This window comes from Ctenopharyngodon idella, chromosome 14 (assembly GCF_019924925.1).
Source record: "Ctenopharyngodon idella isolate HZGC_01 chromosome 14, HZGC01, whole genome shotgun sequence".
NCBI lineage: Eukaryota > Metazoa > Chordata > Actinopteri > Cypriniformes > Xenocyprididae > Ctenopharyngodon > Ctenopharyngodon idella.
The window spans coordinates 7,130,270-7,152,038 of NC_067233.1; the positions used below are offsets into that span (position 1 = coordinate 7,130,270).

The 21,769-nt window shown below is 36.5% G+C and overlaps 1 protein-coding gene across 3 annotated transcripts; it reads right to left on the minus strand.

Annotated features, from left to right (window-relative positions):
- Positions 1–1,782: 1,782 nt before the first annotated feature.
- On the minus strand, positions 1,783–21,525 carry elovl6 (ELOVL fatty acid elongase 6). Of its 3 annotated transcripts, none has more exons than XM_051860060.1 (5): positions 21,271–21,525; positions 9,845–9,976; positions 9,262–9,338; positions 8,734–8,885; positions 1,783–3,394 (listed from the first exon to the last, which is right to left on the minus strand). In XM_051860060.1, exons 2-5 carry the CDS (start codon positions 9,869–9,871, stop codon positions 2,961–2,963), a joined length of 690 nt encoding a protein of 229 aa, XP_051716020.1. In that variant the 5' UTR covers positions 9,872–9,976; positions 21,271–21,525; the 3' UTR covers positions 1,783–2,960. The 3 variants fall into 3 exon arrangements, with proteins under 3 accessions (XP_051716020.1, XP_051716019.1, XP_051716018.1); XM_051860059.1 differs by having other exon boundaries at positions 9,262–9,341; XM_051860058.1 differs by lacking the exon at positions 9,262–9,338.
- Positions 21,526–21,769: the final 244 nt, after the last annotated feature.

Genomic DNA, 21,769 nt, shown 5'->3' on the forward strand with positions numbered 1-21,769 from the left:
CGAACTGTGATTGAAAGCATGCAATGTGTGTGTTGTCATCATTAATTTGAAGTATTTCCACACCCCTGAGGCTGACATTGTTTCTGCTGCTGCCGTGGGTGTCTCTGTGCACGGACAATTCTGTCAGTTACGTCACGTGAGGTATCGGTCTTTGGTATCGGGGGTATTTTTACGCGTACAAGTACATGAGCTTGGTATCGGGCCGATACCGATACTGCATCCCTACTTGCAAGCCATTAATTTATATTTATTAACTTTGCCGAATTTGTATTTAAATTCATTGTAGTTGGTTATTAATAATTATGCACAAATTTCTGAAAGAAGTACAATTTTAAGTCTATCCCAGTCTTGACTGACATGCTGCACAGTCTGTGGAGTCTTTGACCTTTTAAAATGATAAGTGATATTTTGTGAGCTAGACAGAGCATGGCACATCTGACCTAAGGCTTTGTGTGGCATTCTCCATAGGGCAGTGAGTGAGTCAAATCAAGTTTATTGCCCAACACGTGACTGTAATGCAAAGACGAGAATGAAATATAAACTTTGGTGTCACAAAGGAAGATAACTCAGTTGACAGTACACTAGATCTAGACTTTAGAGAACATGTTACTGTCTGAGGCAGTATATATGTCTGTCTAGATGGAACAGATTTACTTACTTTTTTCCCTTGATGCTGAGTACTTCAAATAGTGCATTGAAGTAATTTTTGTAATTTTTCCTGTAGCCCGTGACTGGTTGAATGAGTCCTGAAGGGCTGAACTTTCATCTTGTCAGCCACATTTTGTTTTTCTTTTTCACCAGTTTTTCTTGTTTCGGAAGCAATAAGTATGCAGGGATGATCAGGAAAGTAAAACTGTAAAGGACCTGCTTGATGACTTAAGGTACTGGAACAACACACAAAATGTGTACAAAGAACAATAATTCCTGAAATCCTTTTCATTCAGATTCAGTTGATTTGTACAACCAAAATTGAAGTTAATTCTAAGTTATTTGACGTTTTATGCACACTTAGTTTACCAGAGTATCCTCATTGTGTCTGTCACTATGTTTACTTGGCACTTAAAATGTCTTCTTGAAAAGTGACATACTATAGCTGTGACTTGAAGATGGATGTTTTTGATTTATTGGTTGCCATTTAATAGTTACACAGGCCTATAATTTTGTGGTGTTCGCCAAAATCCTGACTCCAGGGCCTTTGTCCGAGACTATATTTGAAGAACTTCCTATCTAAGCTGATATCTACCTTTGGTACTTTTGATGTAATAAAAAATAAATACATTTATTTCATGCCATGAATATATGTTTGTATAATGTTTTTAGCATTTTAATTAAGATTGTGTTAATATTTTAATTTCTAAATGTAAATCATTTTAACACTTATTGGACAGCATTTTATCACACTTTGTCTCCTGTCCAAAGATTTCCAGTCAAATATGGCATTATGTGATGAAATCTGTGCCATTTCATAGTACGTTTAAACACCAGGTTTAAATGTCTTTTAGCATAATTTCTGTCACTCTTTCTCACATATTTACTGCCCAACCACAGTCAACAGACAGAACATGCTGCTTAGTATGGCTTTAGAAACCAGGACAGTCTGAACTTATGTCTTATGTCATTGTCGCTGAGGCAATAGTGCTCCCATCTGGCATGTCGCTGAGCCTGTTCACCGCAAGAGTGACAGCTCAGATGTCTTTTCTGAGCAAAATATGTACCAGTAAGAATATCTCACAGTCCTACCAAGGTAAACAAGGAGAAATTGAATTAAAAAACACAGACACATTATTATTTCAGCACTCTTGGCTCTTTGTTAAAATCGTCTATAGATGCTTTACATGTATACAGTGCAAATGCACAAGAGCACAATAGACACAATTCAGTGAAAGAGATTATTCAGGTTTGTTACAGTGAATATAGACATTTTGTGTAAGTATGCTTGACGTCATGGTTCTTTAGACAGGGCTTGTTTGGACTCTCTATGCCGTCGGTCTTTGGAACAGATGATAATTATGACCTTAAGCCATGGGAGGAAGGCCAGGCCTTTCAGAGGTCAGAACAACCACAGATTCAGAGAGGTCCGATGATTCATACTCCATAAGGGCCTCAGGTGTTCTGATGATCATTTGGCTGAAATGTCCTCAAAATGGCCATCATTGGTCTTTTTCTTCTCTCTGCCTTTTTTTTTTTTTTTTTTTTCTTTTTAAATAATTGTGTGGTTGCTTGTGTATGTGTGATCCAATGCCATTAACATTTCAGGCCTGTTAGACTACCTTGACTACTTTGCCCTTTTTTGTTTTCCTTTTTTTTTTCTAAAATGATATGAACATCAAATGGAAAACTCTTAAGACCTGAGAGGATTTTGGTGCTGCGATGCTGAACACACTGTGGCATTTTTAGCTCAACATTGACCAGTCATCCATTGACATGGCTTTCGTACAAAACTACCATACACACTCTAGTATCTAGTACCAATACAAAATAAAAATGCAACAGTAACATGTAATGTTTAGACATAACCACACATATATTGATTCTATCCATATAATTTTCTCAGAATTTTTTTTTTCTCAAAATGTCTCAGTCCATTTCAACTTCTTAATTCTGTTTTAATTTATTTTGCATCCCTTTTTAATCTGTACATTTTTTAAATGCAGAGAATTGAATTGGGCACATAAACATCACATAAAGACACATTTTTTTTTTGTTCAACTGATATAATCATAATGATTTCTCAGTGCAGCTCAAGAGAGCGCCCCTAGTGGCGGGGAGATTTATCTCTATACGTTAGTAGTACAGTATGCACAAGCTTTGATAGTAGCCTCTCATGGTCTTCGCTTCTTTCTTCTGCAAGTCCATAAGCCCTAACTGTAAAGACTCATCCATCCACTATCCCTTCATTGGTCCACTTTGATTTCCCCCATCTCTCATTGATTCATTTTTTTAAAAATCATTTTCTTGATTTATTGGCTTTTCCTGGCTGCATTGGATTTGGTCTTGGTGATGTAGGCTTCGAAGAAGAACTGGCAGAAGAGCACAAAGTAGCTGAGGTACATGAGGGACGACCACACAATGTTCTGCACGTGGGACGGGCACTCTTGGCCTTGCTGCATCCACGAATACACCAGATAGTTGACCACGCAGCCCATCACCATTTGGGTGATCTGCGTCAGGGTGATGAACATGGCAAACTTGCGAGAGATTTTGAAGCCGGCGGCCCGAAGAGCGTAATAAGAATACATGACGGCATGCACCAGATAGTTCATGGTCATGAACCAGCCCCCGCCGGCCACCATGTCCTTGTAGGAGTACCATGAGTAGAGCAACACTGTGATGTGATGATACCAGTGCAGGAAGATCAGCTTTTGCTTGCGTAACACAATGAATAGTGTGTCTCCTGAAAGCATAAGCAAGAAACTGATTGTGAGATGGAGAATGGAGAAAGTAAAAGATTTTACAATTGTTTGTTAAAACAAAAACGCTGGTTACTGTGAAACTGTTGGCTGTCTCAGATATGCTATCTCTTTGGGTTTTGAACATGGTGATTGTGTAGTGTTATTGATAATAATGAGTAGAGATTAAGGTATTAAACTAAATGTTTATGTTCTAGATCTTGAATATCTAGTCAAGGCAAAGTTTACCAAAGCAATCACTAGACAAAACAAGTTTTATTTGGCTAATGTAGCTAGTTCAAACAGTGTAAACACCACTGTGCTGTAGAATGGTCAAAATGATTCATTAAGACAAGTTTTTAACGTTACACATTAGGTCAGTTTTTCTGTGATTCTGATTCTCCAGTCGTGCAATCTGGTCTGTTGCAACTAATAACAGACTGCTCAAGTGGGTACTGCGAGTTATCCTGAGGTAATAAAATATGTTAATTAATATTTTGTTTAATTTAATAGTAGCTGCATAAGCAGCATAATTTCAAAGTGGGGTCTTGTATCACCCCAAAGAGGTTTCTTGTGCATAACTATCTGGTGACTGTCGACTATCCCTTAGCCTTCCGTACCCCCCCTTTTTTATAACTCTGCCCGCCCCCCACGGGGGGTCGTGCCCCCCAGTTTGTGAACCACTGCATTAGGTCATTAAAGTTAGAGACAACTACAAGTAAAGCCACATTGGCTCAACTAATGATGTGACATTAGCTATTAGGGGTGTAACAATATATCATGTCACAATATATCGCAATAAAAAAAAATGCAACAATATCATATTGGGGATAGTAACAATATGTATTGTGTATAGTTCACCCAAAATGAAAATTACTGTGCGAGGGGAAAAAAATCACGTTTACAGAGTTTTAGTGTCAGTACTACATTAAACTACTATATATAATGTTGAATATGATGTATAATAATGCAATGGGGGACTATTTGTGGGTCCTGATAATGCCAAATGTCTTATGTTACCAGTAAAAAGAGGCCTACATAATTTTAAATATATCTAGTCAGCGACAGAGTGCAAACATATTTATCTAAAACAAATCTGTGTTTCAGCTTCAGAATCATGAATATTTTTATTTTGGTGTCACCAAGTCCAAGCCTATTCATTTCCACCCCCAATGAAATGCCAAATTTAGCATTTTATTCAACAGTACATTTTTTTTTGTTATCCTTTTACCATGTCTTGGAGTATCGAAATAATATCGTATCGTGCAGTGTTAATTTTGTCAGCAAATTTTGATTTAGTTTAGTCATAGTCTTTTGACTAAAATGCCATTGAGTTTTAGTCATCGGAAATTGTTTTAGTTTTAGTCTAGTTTTAGTCGACTAAATATCATAAGATTTTAGTCGACTAAATCTACAGTAGTAAATTGTAAATGCATTAAGTAAGCAATTCTCTTAACAATACACAGATCCAATACACTGATACACATCTGATATTCTCCAAACTGTTTATGTTCACTTAAGACAACCAACTGTATTTTACTTTTCAAAGCGGACGGTTTTGTCAAGTGCAAAAAGACATGAAAGACAGCTCAATTCAGTACTTGTCAGGGATTGACACACTTATCATTGAGGTACTATTATAGTTTTTGTTTAAAATTTTGATTAGATTTGATTTTTAGTTTTTCTGCTTTCATTGTAATTTTAGTTAAAAGTTTTAATAATTTATTGTGTTAGTCTTTTAGTTTTTGCTTTTAAATGTCTAAAGTTTTTTATTTCTGTTTTAGTTATTTTAGTGCATCAGGTTAAGCTAAAGCTTGGAAACTAGATTAAATAAAATAAGTTTACATTTTTTATATTTATTTTTTATTTCAATTAACGTTTATTTCAAGTAATGAAGATTTTTTTTATGGTTTTAGGTTTAGTTAACTATAATAACCCTTATACTTGTAAAATATATTGAATAATGTGTCAAATAATGTTCTTAATCTTTCCTTCCTGTGTCAGAACTCTGAATTAAATAAAAATTTAATTAAATACAGTTTATTGTGTAAACAAAGTAACAATAATGACCAGGAAAAAATAATAATTATAAACTATCCCGAAATACACTGTGACTCTTATTTTGAAATGTCTGCAGTCTGTACTGTAGCAGGCTGCTCCTTTAATTCAGATGAGGGAGATAAAATATGCATTCTTACAACCTTCTAAAACATATTACCATATAAACATTGTGTAGTAAACATTGCCATAATTCATCAACATTAGCTTATAAGCAATCGCTTGGCATAAATGTGCGTTATTCATTCATTGCGAAGCAGTCTGAAGTGCTGCTGGGCGAGCCTGTAGAGCGCGCAACAACGCCGCGTTTTCATGCATTTAGATCAGCTCATAATACTTCAAATGTGCGCATCTTCCACACAGGACAGCAGTCCTGACTGGATATCTTCCCAAATCGTCCCTCTCTATCATTTTCATCTCGTTTTTATTCGTTGACGAAAATTAGAGTAGATTTTAGTCATAACTTTAGTTATTCAAAATGCATTTTTATTTAGTCACCATCTCATTTTCAGCCGTGAAAAAATGTCGGTGACGAAAATTATGACAAATTATTCGTCAACGAAATTAACACTGGTATCGTGATATGTATCGAATCGTGACATGAGGGTACTATTAGCTGTTTCCATCCACATTTTTATGCGAATTTTGGGATTATTGCATACAAAACATTGAATGGAAATGCTAAGATGCGCATAAAATCTTAATGCGCATAAAACCTTAATGCGCATAAAACTTGTACGCTCAATTTTTTTTTTTTATTTGATAAGAAAATGCGATCGAAACTATGATGGAAACACATTTACCAAGTATATTCCTGGATATACAACAAAAAACGGATCTGCCTCAACTGGATAACTGGACTAACGAGCAGATCAATCACATTCCAAACCATCTAAAACATTATTTTAGTCATTCTGAAATGTCTTAGTCAAAGTCTGTCACCAAAATGATTTGGTTTCTAAACATCAGGCATTTTCCAGCAAACACAAGATAACACGACAGCATTTTTATTGCATTTTATCTGCTCGCTCTGAGGCCCAAGTAATTTATTATGTAGGAAAATGCGTCACAGGCTTCTCTGGTTACAGCTACTTTTTAGTATTTTATTACTGATACTTTACGTCAATTTCCCATGCAGGAAGTGAAATTTTTTTTCTCTTGAACACATGGGATGGAAACAGTGTATATATCAGAGGACAAGTGCATGTTTTCAGTTGGACAAAACAAAGTGTATATATGTTGGTGTCTCTTGCTATATATCACTGACAGGGCATCACGACTCATCACGGTTGGCCTTGCCCTAGAAGGGATGTTAAGGTCCTCACGTTGTCTTAGTGCTGTCTTTTTGTCTGTACAATAGGCCTGGTAGCCCATAAACTGCCAGGATGTGGCAAACACAATAGGCCCAGGCAGGCGGAAAATAGAACCACTATCCCACATTTTTAGACTTGGGGTTATGCTGCAAGGTTCACACTAACAAATTCTGTTACGCTTTCACAACCAATTATATTCATGCAGATGAACACTAGGCTTCTCAGTAGTGCTTTGTCATTGGAACAGGCTAGGCTACATAGGCAGAATGTATTTAACTCTCTCTCTGTGTTAAATTATTAAAGTTGTTTTAAATGGAGTTGAGGATTTGCGACCCCTGGTAATGTGCTACAACTGTTTATACATTTCTGTGGTCATTTATTTGCATTAACTGTTTTTGTATCAGATCCAACAGTGTGAGAATGGAGTCTAACTTTACAACTGGAAAAAATGTAGCCTATTTACTATTGAATGATTTTTTTTTAGTCTATAGTTTTGCTTTAAACAGGTTTGAAATTTGTGTAGGTATGTTTATACATATTTACTACACCACAAATATACACCGGTTTGGTGACTGTGCCGTGATGCAGAAATTTGATGGCAGTTTTATGCCTGAGGTTGGTGATACTCAGTTTGTGGTATCTAGATTTATACCTTTTTAAAAGGCATGCACTAATATTAAAACTCTGGCTGATATGATAAGCCAATAATTATTTTCATGTAGCAGATATACAATTTTATACTATTTTATACGCCTTCCCTATTCAACTTACGGAACGAACGCAGCGCCAGTTACATTTTTCCGTAAGTAGAATAGGGAAGGCGTAGGACATACAGCGTAAGCTTTTTGAAGAATACGAAAGTACGGTTTTGGCGGAAGCACTTGGAAGGCGATCATTTGTTTATATGAAGCATATACATTTACATTTTTTTCCGAAAATGACCGATTGTTTAGCTAGATAAGACCCTTATTCCTCGTCTGGTATCGTTTAAAGCCCTTTGAAGCTGCACTGAAACTGTAATTTTGAACTTCAACCGTCTGGAGGCCATTGAAGTCTACTATAAGGAGAATAATCCTGGAATGTTTTCATCAAAAACCTTCATTTCTTTTCGACTGAAGAAAGAAAGACATGAACATCTTGGATGACATGGGGGTGAGTAAATTATCAGGAAAATTGTATATGAAAGTGAACTAATCCTTTAAAGGTGTAGTAAGAGATTTCTGAGAAACATTGTTTATATTTGAAACTGACACACAAACACCCCACTACCCAACAAAAACACACCCCTCCCTTCATTGCTTCCGCCCCCAAAATAACGAACACACTATGCAACAACAGAGGCAAGGATAACAGTATGGATGAATCAGCTGTGATTCAACAACAACAACAACAGCATATCTTGGTTCTGTGAAATACAGCAAAACCAATGTTACTTATCGAGCAGAAACAAAGCAATCTCATCTGTTTTCAGGCCTTCTCGCTCTCTGAAGCCTTTCCAGTGCTGGAAAGCTTTTTTAATATTAATGCGGGTCTTCTTGTGTGATTGTAACCCTTCTTTTTCCAATTATATTCCCTTGACCTTTTCCTCTGTGGTAATATCTCTCTTGATACAGTCTTTCTACAAATGTCTCTCTCGCTCACACTCTTTCCTTCCGCATCATGAGCGTATATTCCCCTATTGCTGAATGGCTAAAAGAGTGCTGTGGTGAACAGTCCGGTCCACTTTTTTTCTCCTATTTACATAGCCAGGAGGACCATATGCAAACATGATTTTTTTTTTTCAGCACACACAGAGAACAGACATCTAGCAAATATTCACAAAATTGTTTGTTTGGGTTTTGATTTTAATTGTCAACAGCGTTTCTCAGAAATCGCTTTTAATCTTAAAAGTTAATCTTAATCTTTTAAACTTAATTCACCTTTTAATCTTAACCCATAAAGCTGAAATGGGACCTATTCATGTATAATCTCACCTAGTTCAGGTGCCTTGCTGAGGACAAAAGCATAGGCCCAGAACTTGCTGACCGGTCCGTTGTAGAAACTCTGATCGCACACTGACTGCTTTAGGCCTTTGGTCATCAAGATGTTCATCATGTAGCCTCCGGTTCTGATGGCACCAAATATACTGAAGAAGGAGGTGCAACACAACAAAAGAGACATTTAAAATCAAATACAATCAACTTTTTAAATAGTGTATAGTACTTTATTTGACTGTTAGGGCATAGCATTACTAATAACAATGCTTTATTCAATGCTTTAAGGCTGGGCAGTTACTTGGCACTCAGGTGCAAGTTTTAGGTTTCTTATAATAGCTGCCAATGGCTGGATCATGTGAAAAGCCTGGAAGTGCAAGGTAGTCTGTGTCACCCCCTTTCTACAGTCACTATAGTGCTGATCTCCACACTTAGAAAAGTGTGCGAGGTTATATATCATTTTACCATTTACCATACTGTATCATTTAGATGTCAATACAAAATCATATATGCAGGCCTCTTATGTACCATATATGCAGGTCTTTATGAAGTAACTTGGAACGAGGAAGTGGCTTGTTTTTCTGCCTATAATGCTCATCATTAATCTGCTAAAACATGAAACAACTTATGAATACACAGTATTCACTACAGTTTTGTATTGTAATGTGCAAAGCGACATCATTTAAAAAAAAAAACAGAAAGTGCACATCACATAAATGTGAAGTGTCTTCCGTTTTGACTGGTTTCAGTCTTTTTAAACTATAATCTGTTAGCAAAACTGAGAAAATAACAAGGGAAGGAGGTCTCAAACTTTGCTTTAATCTTGCACTGCCATCGCATTATGACGTCTGGTTTAATGTGCAGTGAAATCTTCGTATTGCATGTGATGTAAAAATATCACTCAACTGTCCTTGTTAGTAATAACCTACATATTACTAATTTACATACTACATTAATATTTCCATCATAATAACAGCAAAAGTGAGCAAATATGTTTTAGCATTAACAGGTGCTGTAGGCAAATTAATAGAAGCACGTAACACCCTTGAATACACACACTCGAACATTTGCATGTAAGATGTATGACCCATTTACCTATAGACATATTTACCTGAAGGCTGCAAGTGTTAAAGACCATAGTACTAAAGGTTTCCTCAACTCAAACTTCTCCCTTTGTTTCATTACATGCCGCCCACCAAGTATGCAGGCAGCGTAGAGCGCAGAGAAGAGGAAGGACTTCTTCCTGTAATGAGGGAGATGACAAAAAATTAGTATAGTACAAGAAAACTCGAGTATCCACTACAACCTTCAGCATGTCCATCAGCTCACAGATAATTCAAAGAGCAGTATTTTTATTTATTTTAGAATACCAGAACCAATTATAAAGGGTCATTTAACAGATGCTTTTATCCAAACTATATATTCATATTTATGTACACTACCATTCAAAGTTTTTTTATGTAGACTGTAATACATTTTTTCAGGATACTTTGATAAATAGAAAGTATTTGAAATAGTAGAAATTTATAATGACACTTTTGATCAATTTAATGCATCCAAAAGTATTAATTTCTTTTAAAAAATCACCTCAAACTTTTGAACAGTAGTGTATGCTTAAAGGGGACATATCATGAAAATTTGACTTTTTCCATGTTTAAGTGCTATAACCAGGTCCCCGGTGCATCTTCCAACCCAGAAAATATGAAAAAGGACAACCCAGTAACTTTGTTTTGGTAAGCCTTTCTCTGTAAGCATGTGAGAAAACGAGCCGCTCAGATTTCTCTCCCCTAGTGACGTAGGAAGGGGATATTATTATAATATTACTGTGGCACGTTTTCACCAACGGCGCCGCCATTTTGCTTTCGCAAGCAAAAACGGTGTACTAGTTCTAAGGCCATGGCAAAAGTTTGAGCAAAGCATGCTAACTGTTCTGTCATTGGCTGCACAGATGAGCACAGAACACTCATTAGCTAGAGTCTCGTTAGCTTGGATAGCCTGCAAGTTGACCCTGGCTAGCTTGATTGCTAAAAAAGGAGCGTTTCTGACCCAGCAATATTATGGAAAATTTTTTAGACCATTCGCAGCATTTGACAGCAATCATAAACGTTAGCCTGCTGTGTACGCTATGTATAGTGAGCGTCCATACGGGTTTTGCACAAAAGATTAACATGACGACACTAGTCAATGAGTTGAATCAACTCCACAGCAACTACATAAATTTATCCACTAACCATTCATCAACGTCCAGGTGCATTCTAAAAGTTGTAACTTCTTCCTGAGTCTCTCCATCAGTGTCCGACTCCGGTTTGAACAATGTAAGGTTGAACACCGTTGCTGACAATGGTCATTTTGGCTGCATGTGATTCTCCAGCTTTGTTGTTGAGCAACCGAAGCGCGAGCTGTTAAAGCTCCGCCCTCTTTTGGAAAGCGGGCAGAGAGCAGCAGCTCATTTGCATTTAAAGGGACACACACAAAAATGGCGTGTTTTTGCTCAGACCCAAAAAGGGGCAAATTTGACAAGCTATAATAAATGATCTGTGGGGTATTTTGAGCTGAAACTTCACAGACACATTCTGGGGACACCAGAGACTTATATTACATCTTGTGAAAAGGGGCATAATAGGTCCTCTTTAATGGCTTATATTTTAACTGACAAAACATTTCATTCACAAGCACTGCATTTTCTTTCAATTTGCATTTTGGCACGTTTTGTATGATAACACAAGCCCCATATTACATTGTCAAATTTGTTGACTTTGCATATGGTGACACGGCCACCTGCAAACTGGTCCTGTGACTATTCTGACTATATTATAATGCAGATATATAGCTGTTAAATAAGCAAAGCCAGAGCTTTTTCTTGTAACTCGCAATTCCAATCTTAAGACATTTGCATAGTGTTCTATAATGTGTACTCTGTAAAAAAACAAATAGGTTTTGATGTTTTTTTTTTTTTTTTTTTTAAATATCACATTAAATCCTAATGTAATGCATTTGGCTCAGCAACTCTGTCCAAATGCATCAAACATTACATAAATATGTAATTGTTTCTTAAATCCTATATTCATCTCTTATCCGTTGCCAAAATGAAATAAACTGTTGTTGGAGCTTTTTATCACAAACAGCTTATTGGGCTTATTTTGACAGCTTGTGTTGCTTTTAGGATCTCATATCTGGCAGTGCTATGGAAGCTGGAAATATCCACATTGCAGTCTAATTCATTTTTAAGGGCATTTTGATCCCCCTTAATCTGATTTGCAAAAAACTTGCTTCCATAACGCCCCATCCATGCCTTTTTTAAAGAATGCCGAGGTAATTGGAATTGAAAGAAAATACTATTTTCGTTTACCATTAGGAAACGTATGTATATAAAGTATTTCTATTAAAAACATAAATAATGATAAAATTATGTTCAAGGGTACTAACATTATCAAACTTTCAATACCAACATGAGAGTTTCATGGTTCTGTGTTAATAAAAATAAATTGTTCTATTGCTTTTTTTTGTTTTTTTTTGTTGAAGTACTTAGTCTTTAACATCAGTATCAAGTAAATATGATCAAATAAATCAACTTAAATGGTTGGTTATTTAGTCTGCTATGTGTATTAATACTCATTCGATGCTTTCAGAATTTGGCTGAAAAGCTGGCCTTTAATTACAATGAACTGCATTTCTTCTCACATCCCTTAAAACACAAGCTTTCATTAATAATGACAGCATTTTTTTTTCCAGTTAATGGCAGAAGTCAACCAGATGGGAGCTTTGCCAGTCCAGCATCCAGCTGGCATTATGAACCAAAACTGGGTCATGTCTCTCTCTACCAGTATCATCTCCTGAATGATGTGTGACTCTACTCTTTTCAAGAACTACAGTCAAAAAGATGAACAAGGAGCCCCAGAGGTTCTTCAGGGTTTTAATTACCCCAATGGATAAAGCCTCAGACAATTCCATTAATCAAAATTCAAATAATACATAAAATTAAGTCAAAATATAATGCAATAGAAGTACTTCTGTCTTTTTATAGTAATATCATCTTTTTTGTTACACATGACCTTTATAGGCTTGTGTGTAGGTTGTGAAAGTAATGTGAGCATCATTTTTATTTTTCTGCCTACTGGATGTGAGAAACACTGACCTCACTCTGCTTATAACAGTGAGTCCATTCTATATATACAGCCCCCTCCAACCTTGACTTGTCATTGCTTTGTTCTTTGTGTACAAAGGGAGACTGCAGCAGTATGCACATACATTATAGGACCGATTTATCAGTGTTACTGGAAGACTGAACTCTTGTTACTGGTTGCTATTCAGTTAAATACACTGGTTATTGCAATGCAGTGATTGCTCATTTTCTTTACAGTGCCAGCTAGCAAGAAGCTTGTACTAGAGAAAACAGCTTCTGCTAATGGTAATTCTGCATGTTCTGCTAATTTGCATTTCATTATGTATTCTGCCAGAACGTTAGATGCAGCTAGGGATGTGTGATAAAGCTTAAAAAAAGAAAAAAAAGAAAAGATATTCAATATTTAAAAGATTTTTGTTTTCAGTCAAATCATTTTGATCAAACAGCCATTGTAGCCAATTAGATAATAACCATTTAATGGAAGACAATCTAGTTAAAATCTTCTTTACATAATGAACTAAGGAAGATAATTTAATAACTTTCATTTATAATGTTTTTATGTGCATTCATATAACAATAAACTGCAATATTTACCTACATTACAACATTTGTAGATTTTTTTTTTTTTAATGTTTTTGAAAGAAGTCTCTTAGGCTGATCAAGGCTGCGATTGTTTGATCAAAAATACAGAAACTGTTATAATAACTGTAACTGTTTTGTTTTATTTGATATTTTTAGTATATTTTAATTTATTTCTTTGCTGGCAAACTTGTATTTTCAGCGTCATTATCCCATTAGTCTTCAGTGTCACATGATCCTTCAGAAATCATTCTAATATGCTGATTTGCTACTCAAAAAACATTTCTGATTATTATCAATGTTGAAAACAGTTGTGCTATTTTTGTGCCAACTGTGAGATTTTTTTTTTTTTTCAGGATTCTTTGATAAATAGAAAATTCATTTTCACTTTTGATTAATTAATTTAACGTGTCCTTGCTGAAAAAAATTATTAATTTCATTAAAAAAAAAGTAGCTGTAATGTACATGTATTTTTATTATGTTATATGGGGACTTCTGAATGATGAACCACTGAATCAGAGTTTTGAACTGATTCACTAAAATGAATCAAACTTACCAATGGTAACATGCTGTATTTGCTGATGTTTATGGTATCAAAACATCTACTATGAGTTAGTGTTGGGCGATATGCTCAATTTTCATATCGTCCAATCGTCAGCCTGTTCGATCTGTGATACATGATATTATCGTGCAGAAGGGGTGGCGGTGGTGGGGGGGTGGTCTTTAGTCGTTTATTTAATTATTTATTTTACTTATTATAATCACAGAAATTGAGAATCTTTATCATTTTGCGAGCAAAGATGGAGTGCTTATTAATAAATCAGGTTATTTCCCAGTAGTGAGGTAAAAATATAGCCTATAATCATTCGTAGCTGACTCTGAGTATTCCATTTATTACGTCTTGTGATGTAGGCCTAAACAATAAAGTAGGCCTATTAAAAACTGAAGAGTATTCCAATGCAAGCAAGAAACTCAAGGACCCATATTATCCTCTCATGCCGTTACGCATGCAGCATTTTGACTGTACTTCTGCACGAAATGAGAATACATTTTAATTGTTTGAAGCTGCTTTTGATTTACACAGATGATTGATTTGCCTTGTTCGGACCTAAAGACTGTTAGCTAAGCCTATAGGTATAATTTTAGTGATATTATTAAGAATAATAATTTGTAATTGTAGTGTTATTAGTGTCATTAAATATTATGTGAATATGGAAACAAAAAAATGCTGACGAACAGCAATGCCGTTTTCATCTTGGCTTAAACAAGAATGATGTGTGTCTTTTATAACAAGCACTATTGACAATTTGTGAATAGATCACCTTTAATTCAATTTTGATGTCCAACAGTTTTGTAGTCTGTTTTAACATTTTCATAGGAGTCCTCAATCCTCATACGCGTGCGTCGGTGTCGCAAGTGTGGTTATGTAGCCTACATAATGTCATTATAAAATTAGGCAAGGCAAATGAATTGTAGGCCCTAATGTTAATTAAATAATAATAATAATAACAGCCCTATAATAGTAATAATAATAATAATAATAATATAGCTTAATGGGAAAATGAACCATTATCGTCTTGATATCGTCAAAGGCATCAGCCCTGGGCGATATGTCTGACTATCATCGATACACGATACTATCGTCTATCGGCACAACCCGTAAAATGAAACTCGTTAAAATGAGTTTAAAAAGAGCTGTTAAACTTGTCTAATGACAATCTTTAGGGAACTTATTTGTCAAATAAAAGGTGCATTACATCATTGCAATAGCTTAATTCTATATCTCCAGCAAAATAATCTCAAATATATATTTACAGTATTCAATATATTGCCCAGCCCTAGATGCAGCAAAGAAATGCCAGGTTAAGATTGGATGTTCAGATGGGTAACTGAGCTGTGCTGCAGTGAATAACAACAGCATCACTCCCTTTTTTATTAGCACCATATCAGGAGACATGTTTTGGGGATAACTTCAAATAATATCCTGCTAGAAGAGTGCCATACAGGCTGCAGTAAAACCCTGCCTCTTAGTACTGACCATCCAATGGAGATGTGTGAGACTATTCCCATTAGGCCTTGTTACTATGTCCGAAAAAAAGAAAAGAAACCAAAGCTCCAGCAGCTTCCATATAATGCACCTGAAAATGATACAGGAAAAGCTTTAGGACAGAAATATCCTAAACAACAAATATTTTCTATCAGCAAAACAGATTCAGGTCCTGCGTCATCAACGCACAGTAAGTAGGTCCATGTATTGCAAGACCATCAATTCCTTGAACAACTTCATCTGTGTTTTTGTCTATGCTCTCATTTTTCCAGCTGAGAGCATCAGACCTGCAATGGACAAAGACTGATGGTAAAGCTACCTGCAAGGGATCACATCTGGCACAAGCTGTTTGAGCTAGAAGTGCTTCCCAAGTCATTTAGAGCTAAATGAACAGAATCTGCAGCCTAATAGCAGTTTTAGACTAATGACGATAGCAGAATCTATTCTGCTAGATTCAGTGATTTTTAACCGAACGCAGCACAACGTTGGAAAAGTGCAGGACGGTAGAATTCAAGCACACAAAATATCTTCTGTCAGAGCAAAACCCTGACATGAGGACATGCAAATGCAGTCCTTTTTCATTAAGCTGTAAAATATAGATGTATATTGAAATACTACTTTATTTCTTGTAGTTTTCTGTCTAACAGTCTTAATTGCTGTTGCATTTAAGATCTGAGTGCGATAACATGGCTAAGACTAAACAAACCCCTGGCTGATGCTATAATTTGTGACATGGTGGAAAGGGCTTTAGCCAGAGGTATTTGTTTTTCTCCGCCACTCTTTCTAAACATCAACTGCAATCAGGGCTACGCGCGGTGAAAACAGAATCAAGGTGACTGTTCTTTCAGAGGTCAGATTTTGAAATGCAATTTTTGTGTGTGTGCTCTGAGTTGAGCAAAGGCTTAAGATTTGTCGAAGACTTTTTAGACTTAAGTGTCAACTGAAGGATGCATGAAAAGCGTCTTCCGAACACACATTAAGATATTGTTGATGAAATCCGATGGCTCAGTGAGGCCTCTATTGAGAGCAAAGCCATTCAAACTCTCAAGGTCCATAAAGGTACTAAAAACATATTTGAAACAGTTTGTGTGAGTACAGTGGTTCTACCTTAATATTATAAAGCGATAAGAAATTTTTTGTGCGCCAAAAAAAAAACCCCTAAAATAACGACTTTTCAACAATATCTAGTGATGGGCCGATTTCAAAACACTGCTTCATGAAGCTTCTGAGCTTTATAAATCTTTTGTTTCGAATCAGTGATTTGGATCTCCTATCAAATGGCTAAACTGCTGAAATCACGTGACTTTGGCGCTCCGATCCACTGATTCGATTCGTAAAGCTCCGTTTTGAAATAGGCCCATATGGATATTGTTAAAAAGTCTTTATTTTGTTTTTTTGGCGCACAAAAAGTATTCTTTTCGCTTTATAATATTAAGATTAACCACTGAACTGTTTCAAATATGTTTTTAGTACCTTTATGGACCTTGAGAGTTTGAATGGCTTTGCTCTCAATAGAGGCCTCACTGAGCCATTGGATTTCATCAACAATATCTTAATTTGTGTTCGGAAGATGAACGAAGGTCTTACGGCTGTAGAACGACATGAGGGTGTGTAATAAATGACATTATTTTCATTTTTGGGTGAATTAACCCTTTAAGGCACATTTATAAAAGCTACTTAAATGTCCTAATTAAACTAAGGCCTACTCCTGGCTTAATCTAAGCCTTGTCTGTGGAACTGGGCCGTAATCTCACAATGTGTCGTAGTAAAGTGGCTGTCTGCATTCATAAAATTGTATTGAGTAACATTTATTGCAGGGGACAACAGGTTTAATGGTGCTAGGAAACTCTACTCTACTATGTGTCACTATTACGTAAGCCTGGCAGTCGGAATTCAGTCTACTTTTATTTATCCACAATGTTTCTGTGCCTCCTGTCTGCTTGTCTTTATTTTGAGAGACAGACTCTTGCAATGAGAGCTCATTAAAGAAACCTTTGGGCAGTGCAGTGTAGTGAGGATAGAGGATAAAAATACACCCAGATTAGAGATGACCTGTGGCTATCTTCACAACCTGAGGCTAATTCTCTCTGGTCAAGCCAGACCAACACAGAACATGGCTCATTGCACAAGCTATAGCAGCTCTGTCTTATTGATCTTTGCTGAGAATTATTTTGCCAGTCAAAAACAAATAATACTTTCTTTTTTCTTTTTTTTTTTAAGATAAGAACAGATGCCAATTTGGCCCACTAGCAGTTATGACTCTACACTGTCAAATATTAATGAACTAATTTTACAAGTCATGCTTTACATAACATATATGTGGCCTGTAAAACGCATGCACACACTTTTACTGCTACATACAATGAATTTATGAGCACTGACGTGGCCGTTGAAATGCAGTAGTACCTGTTGGGAGTGAGATTTAAAGAATTTTAAATTTAAATTTTAAATACTTTAAATAAATGGGCCTCTTGAGAATACTGTATCCTGTAATGTTGAAAATGAGAAAATGTTAACAGCCATTTATGAAAACACAGTATGCACTGAATATTGAGGTGATAATTATTCCCACATCTGTATTACAGCAATCTATTCATATACTTGAAAATCTTTTCTTCACAGAACTTCAGTACAGTCTGTGCTGAAGCACGTGTGCTTGCCTAGCATAAATAATGCAAGAATTGTTTATCAGAGCTGACATTCTGTTTCCCTAATCATCAGGAAGATGTACGAATGGATCCTGTAGTGTTGCAGTCATTAATCACAGAGCGGAACGTGGGATTACTAAAGGAGAGACCTGCCTCGCAGCTTCTTTTTAAAAACGAATGGGAGGGGTTCTGAAAAATGCTTTTCAAGCAAACGTTGACTCTCTGTATCTATGCATTTCCCTCTAATGCAAAGGAGGTAATTACACAATGTGAATTACCGAGCTGATTTACAGTCTTAAAAATGCTGAGTAACGGTACAGCTAATTAGTATTTAACCCCTTTGTTCATCACCTCACTTGGTTGAATGACCTTTGTGCTAACAACCAATGTCTTCGTCAGGGTACTGGTAATTTTAAATGCTATTTAGTTCCTACTTCCTACATCCCAGCAACTGCCCAGATCTTGCTCATTTTGGACATGATCCTTCATTCACCAGTGTTGCAGTGCAAACATCATCTGCTTTCCCTCATCAGGGCAGTGAAAGATCCTTTTTTCTATTTGCTGTGTCCTGGTAACATTTTCCTGATGAACTGTCCGATGTGATAGGTTACAGTAGATAAATACATCTGAAAATAGGCTTTCACTGAAAATGATCATTTACATAATTTAAATTATGTAAAATGTCCCCCTACACGACCACAATTTCTGCCACTGGCCCCCTTGAAACATCGCAATGTCCACCCAGGCATCATCCTGGCACTAACCCTGAGCTGCTAGAAAGTGCTATAGAAATATAGCATGTGAAATCACATTACAAATGGAGGAATGTCTTTTATAATAGTCTAAAGCCAGGGATCTTGTAATTTAGTATGTGATAAATTGATAGGAAGCACAAAAAAAAAAAAAAAAAAAAAAGTATTAAACTAATTTGTAAAAACAGTTGTGGGCACGGAATGAGTAAAGCTCAAAGCTGGAACAGTAAAAAAAAAAAAAAAAAAAAATGATGACAGCAAGGGCCATTATCATTATCTTACTCATAAAGTTAATTTGACTACAAGGAAGTATTGTGAAACGTGTGACTGTTGTAAGTTAACTGAAAACCTGGCATGATTTTACAAAGCTGTGTTGAATTGATATTAATGACTTAGGCTGCATGATTGGATGGCTTATCAGATGCCTGTCTGTATATGTTTGTATAGTTTACCCAAAAGTGGAACACAAAAGGAGAAGTCAGGCAGAATGACAGTTACCATTCACGATCACTGCACCTTTTACCCATACAATTAAAGTGAATGGTGACTAAGGTGTCAGTCTGCCTAAAATCATTTTTGGTTTTCCACAGAAGAAAATAAGTGTTGGAAAAATGTTTTAGAGTAAATAATGAAATAAAGAATTAGAATGTTTGGGTGAACTATCCCTTTAAATCCGCATTTCAGGGATGTAGACAGTCATTTAACAGCTCAAGACGCTTCCCCATCATTCCCTTTTTAAGTACAGACAAGAAAACCAACAGGCTGAAGTGATCAACAAAACAAAATTATTATTAAGCACATTAAACCTAAAAACGTAGCCTACTTTAAAGATAGTCGGTGTTGCTCTCCACACAGGAGGGATACAAGATGATAAATGTGATGCAAGCAACCCCGAGAAGTCGGCACAGTGACGCGGAAACACGATTGGTCAGATTTGTGTCAGCAGACATCAACAACCACATCCCATTGGTTGCTATGAACTGTTAACCAGCCTCACTTCTCTGTCTCCAAACGCGCTACAGAATTACAAAAGCGTGACTGTTGATCCATAGCGAGTAATCGTGTCGACGTTACCATGTGTCAGATACTATTAACAAGCGGCACGATTTCCCCAGACGAGAAACGTGACAAATGTGCAATAAAATAACGATGATTTCTGCCATTAACTATAGAATCAGGCTTGTACGGAGCAACGAATCTAATAACGTTTCTCCTGCACGTCTGTTGTTATTCCATATGATTACCTGTATTATGGCGTTGACATTTTGCTACAGAGATTGTGGGCTAGGCTAGGCTTTGAGCTAGTGATGGGAAGTGAGACTCATTTCCGCGAATCGGTTCTTTTGAACAGTTCGTTTAAAGGAATCGGTTCAAAGCTATTCTTTACGTCATGGCGTGATTGTCACCACGTGGTCCCTGACATTGTATGATACACTATAACGTTTGCCTACAACAAAGCCATATTCATGTATATATTCTTGTTTATTACGTTTTAGGCATATTTATAAGGGTGTTTATTGTAATGTTTAAGTTTAATAAAAAACAGTTCTAGCCTATTTTATTTAAAGTTTAGGCCTAACTGTCATAAAATGAACATGGTAACACATTATGTTGTAATGCTTTTAAAGTACCATTTCATGAGACAAATAATTCACTCTAATCAGTTTTCGACTCATTACAAATCGGACATAGGCCTATTCGAACTAAGCAACTCACGGATTAATGAATCGTTTAGTTGTTGCCGTACAACCTCTAATTCCGTCCGATTCGGGAGCATTCAGCCGATTTATTGGAAAGGTCCGAATCTAAAGAACGATTCTTTCACGAATCGGACATCGCTACTTTGGGCAAGGTATTTGATAGCCTATAGGATGGAGGCCGATATGAAACATACATTCAGTTTTGTTTACGAAAAAAAAAAAAAAAAATATCAAAAGGCGATCTACGTATGTTTTTCGAATAAATGTTTGCATGGAATCTGAACACGCGAGGCATCCTAGGATGAAAGTTCCAATTGTCACGAAGGACATAAGCAGAGCATCACCTTAAATAGGCTTTGAATCTGATTAGAGCAGCGATGCTTCAAATATAGCATCGCTCATTACACGTAGATCATTTTAGATGTTGAATAGAACACGATGCTGAAACAATATTGATGAGTCTCGAGGGGGAAAACCACACTGCATATACCGTGGTCTGGATGGTACCTGCCAGGGACTTTCAAGAGTCACCCGTTTTTGAGCATTAGGCTTAATGCATGGTTCAAATATTGAATATGCTAGTCAGTGCAAGACAAGTAGCCTATACAAGCTATCTGATGATACAACGGGGTTTGTAGGCGTGATTGTTATGGTCCAGCATATTTGTCATGCATCAGAGCTACTGTACCAGTTCTCTTGCATCCATCGAATGGCTTCATCTTCATTGAATTGCCTCTCGAATTCGTATTCTTGCAAAGCCAGCACCGACATGGTCTCTCGTCCTTTAAACGCTTACTGAAGAACGTTAGCCTTTCTTTGGCGACTAAATGAGTTCAGTTTCACGGATTTCCTATCTGTGTCTCGCAGGCTCAGCTCCAGCCTTGCCCTCGCATCGCTCTAGCCACCCCCAGCACACTCGTTGAGTTGTTCTCGAATGTCAGCCTATTTAACTCTCAGCCCGTGCCGGCATACGCCCTCCTCTCTTCTGAGGAAGAGGAGCGCAAGGTCCTAATGCCGCAGAACTGATGCATCCTCCTAAGCTGTCGTCATCTCAGACTGCGGTGACCTTTGGCATACATTCATAAACGAGGCATTTTTCATCATTTTCAGTCGATGTTCAGACTGTAGGCTACACTTCTTAATTGTGAAAATAAATCAGCTGTCACTCCTGTCAGCCTAACGTATAT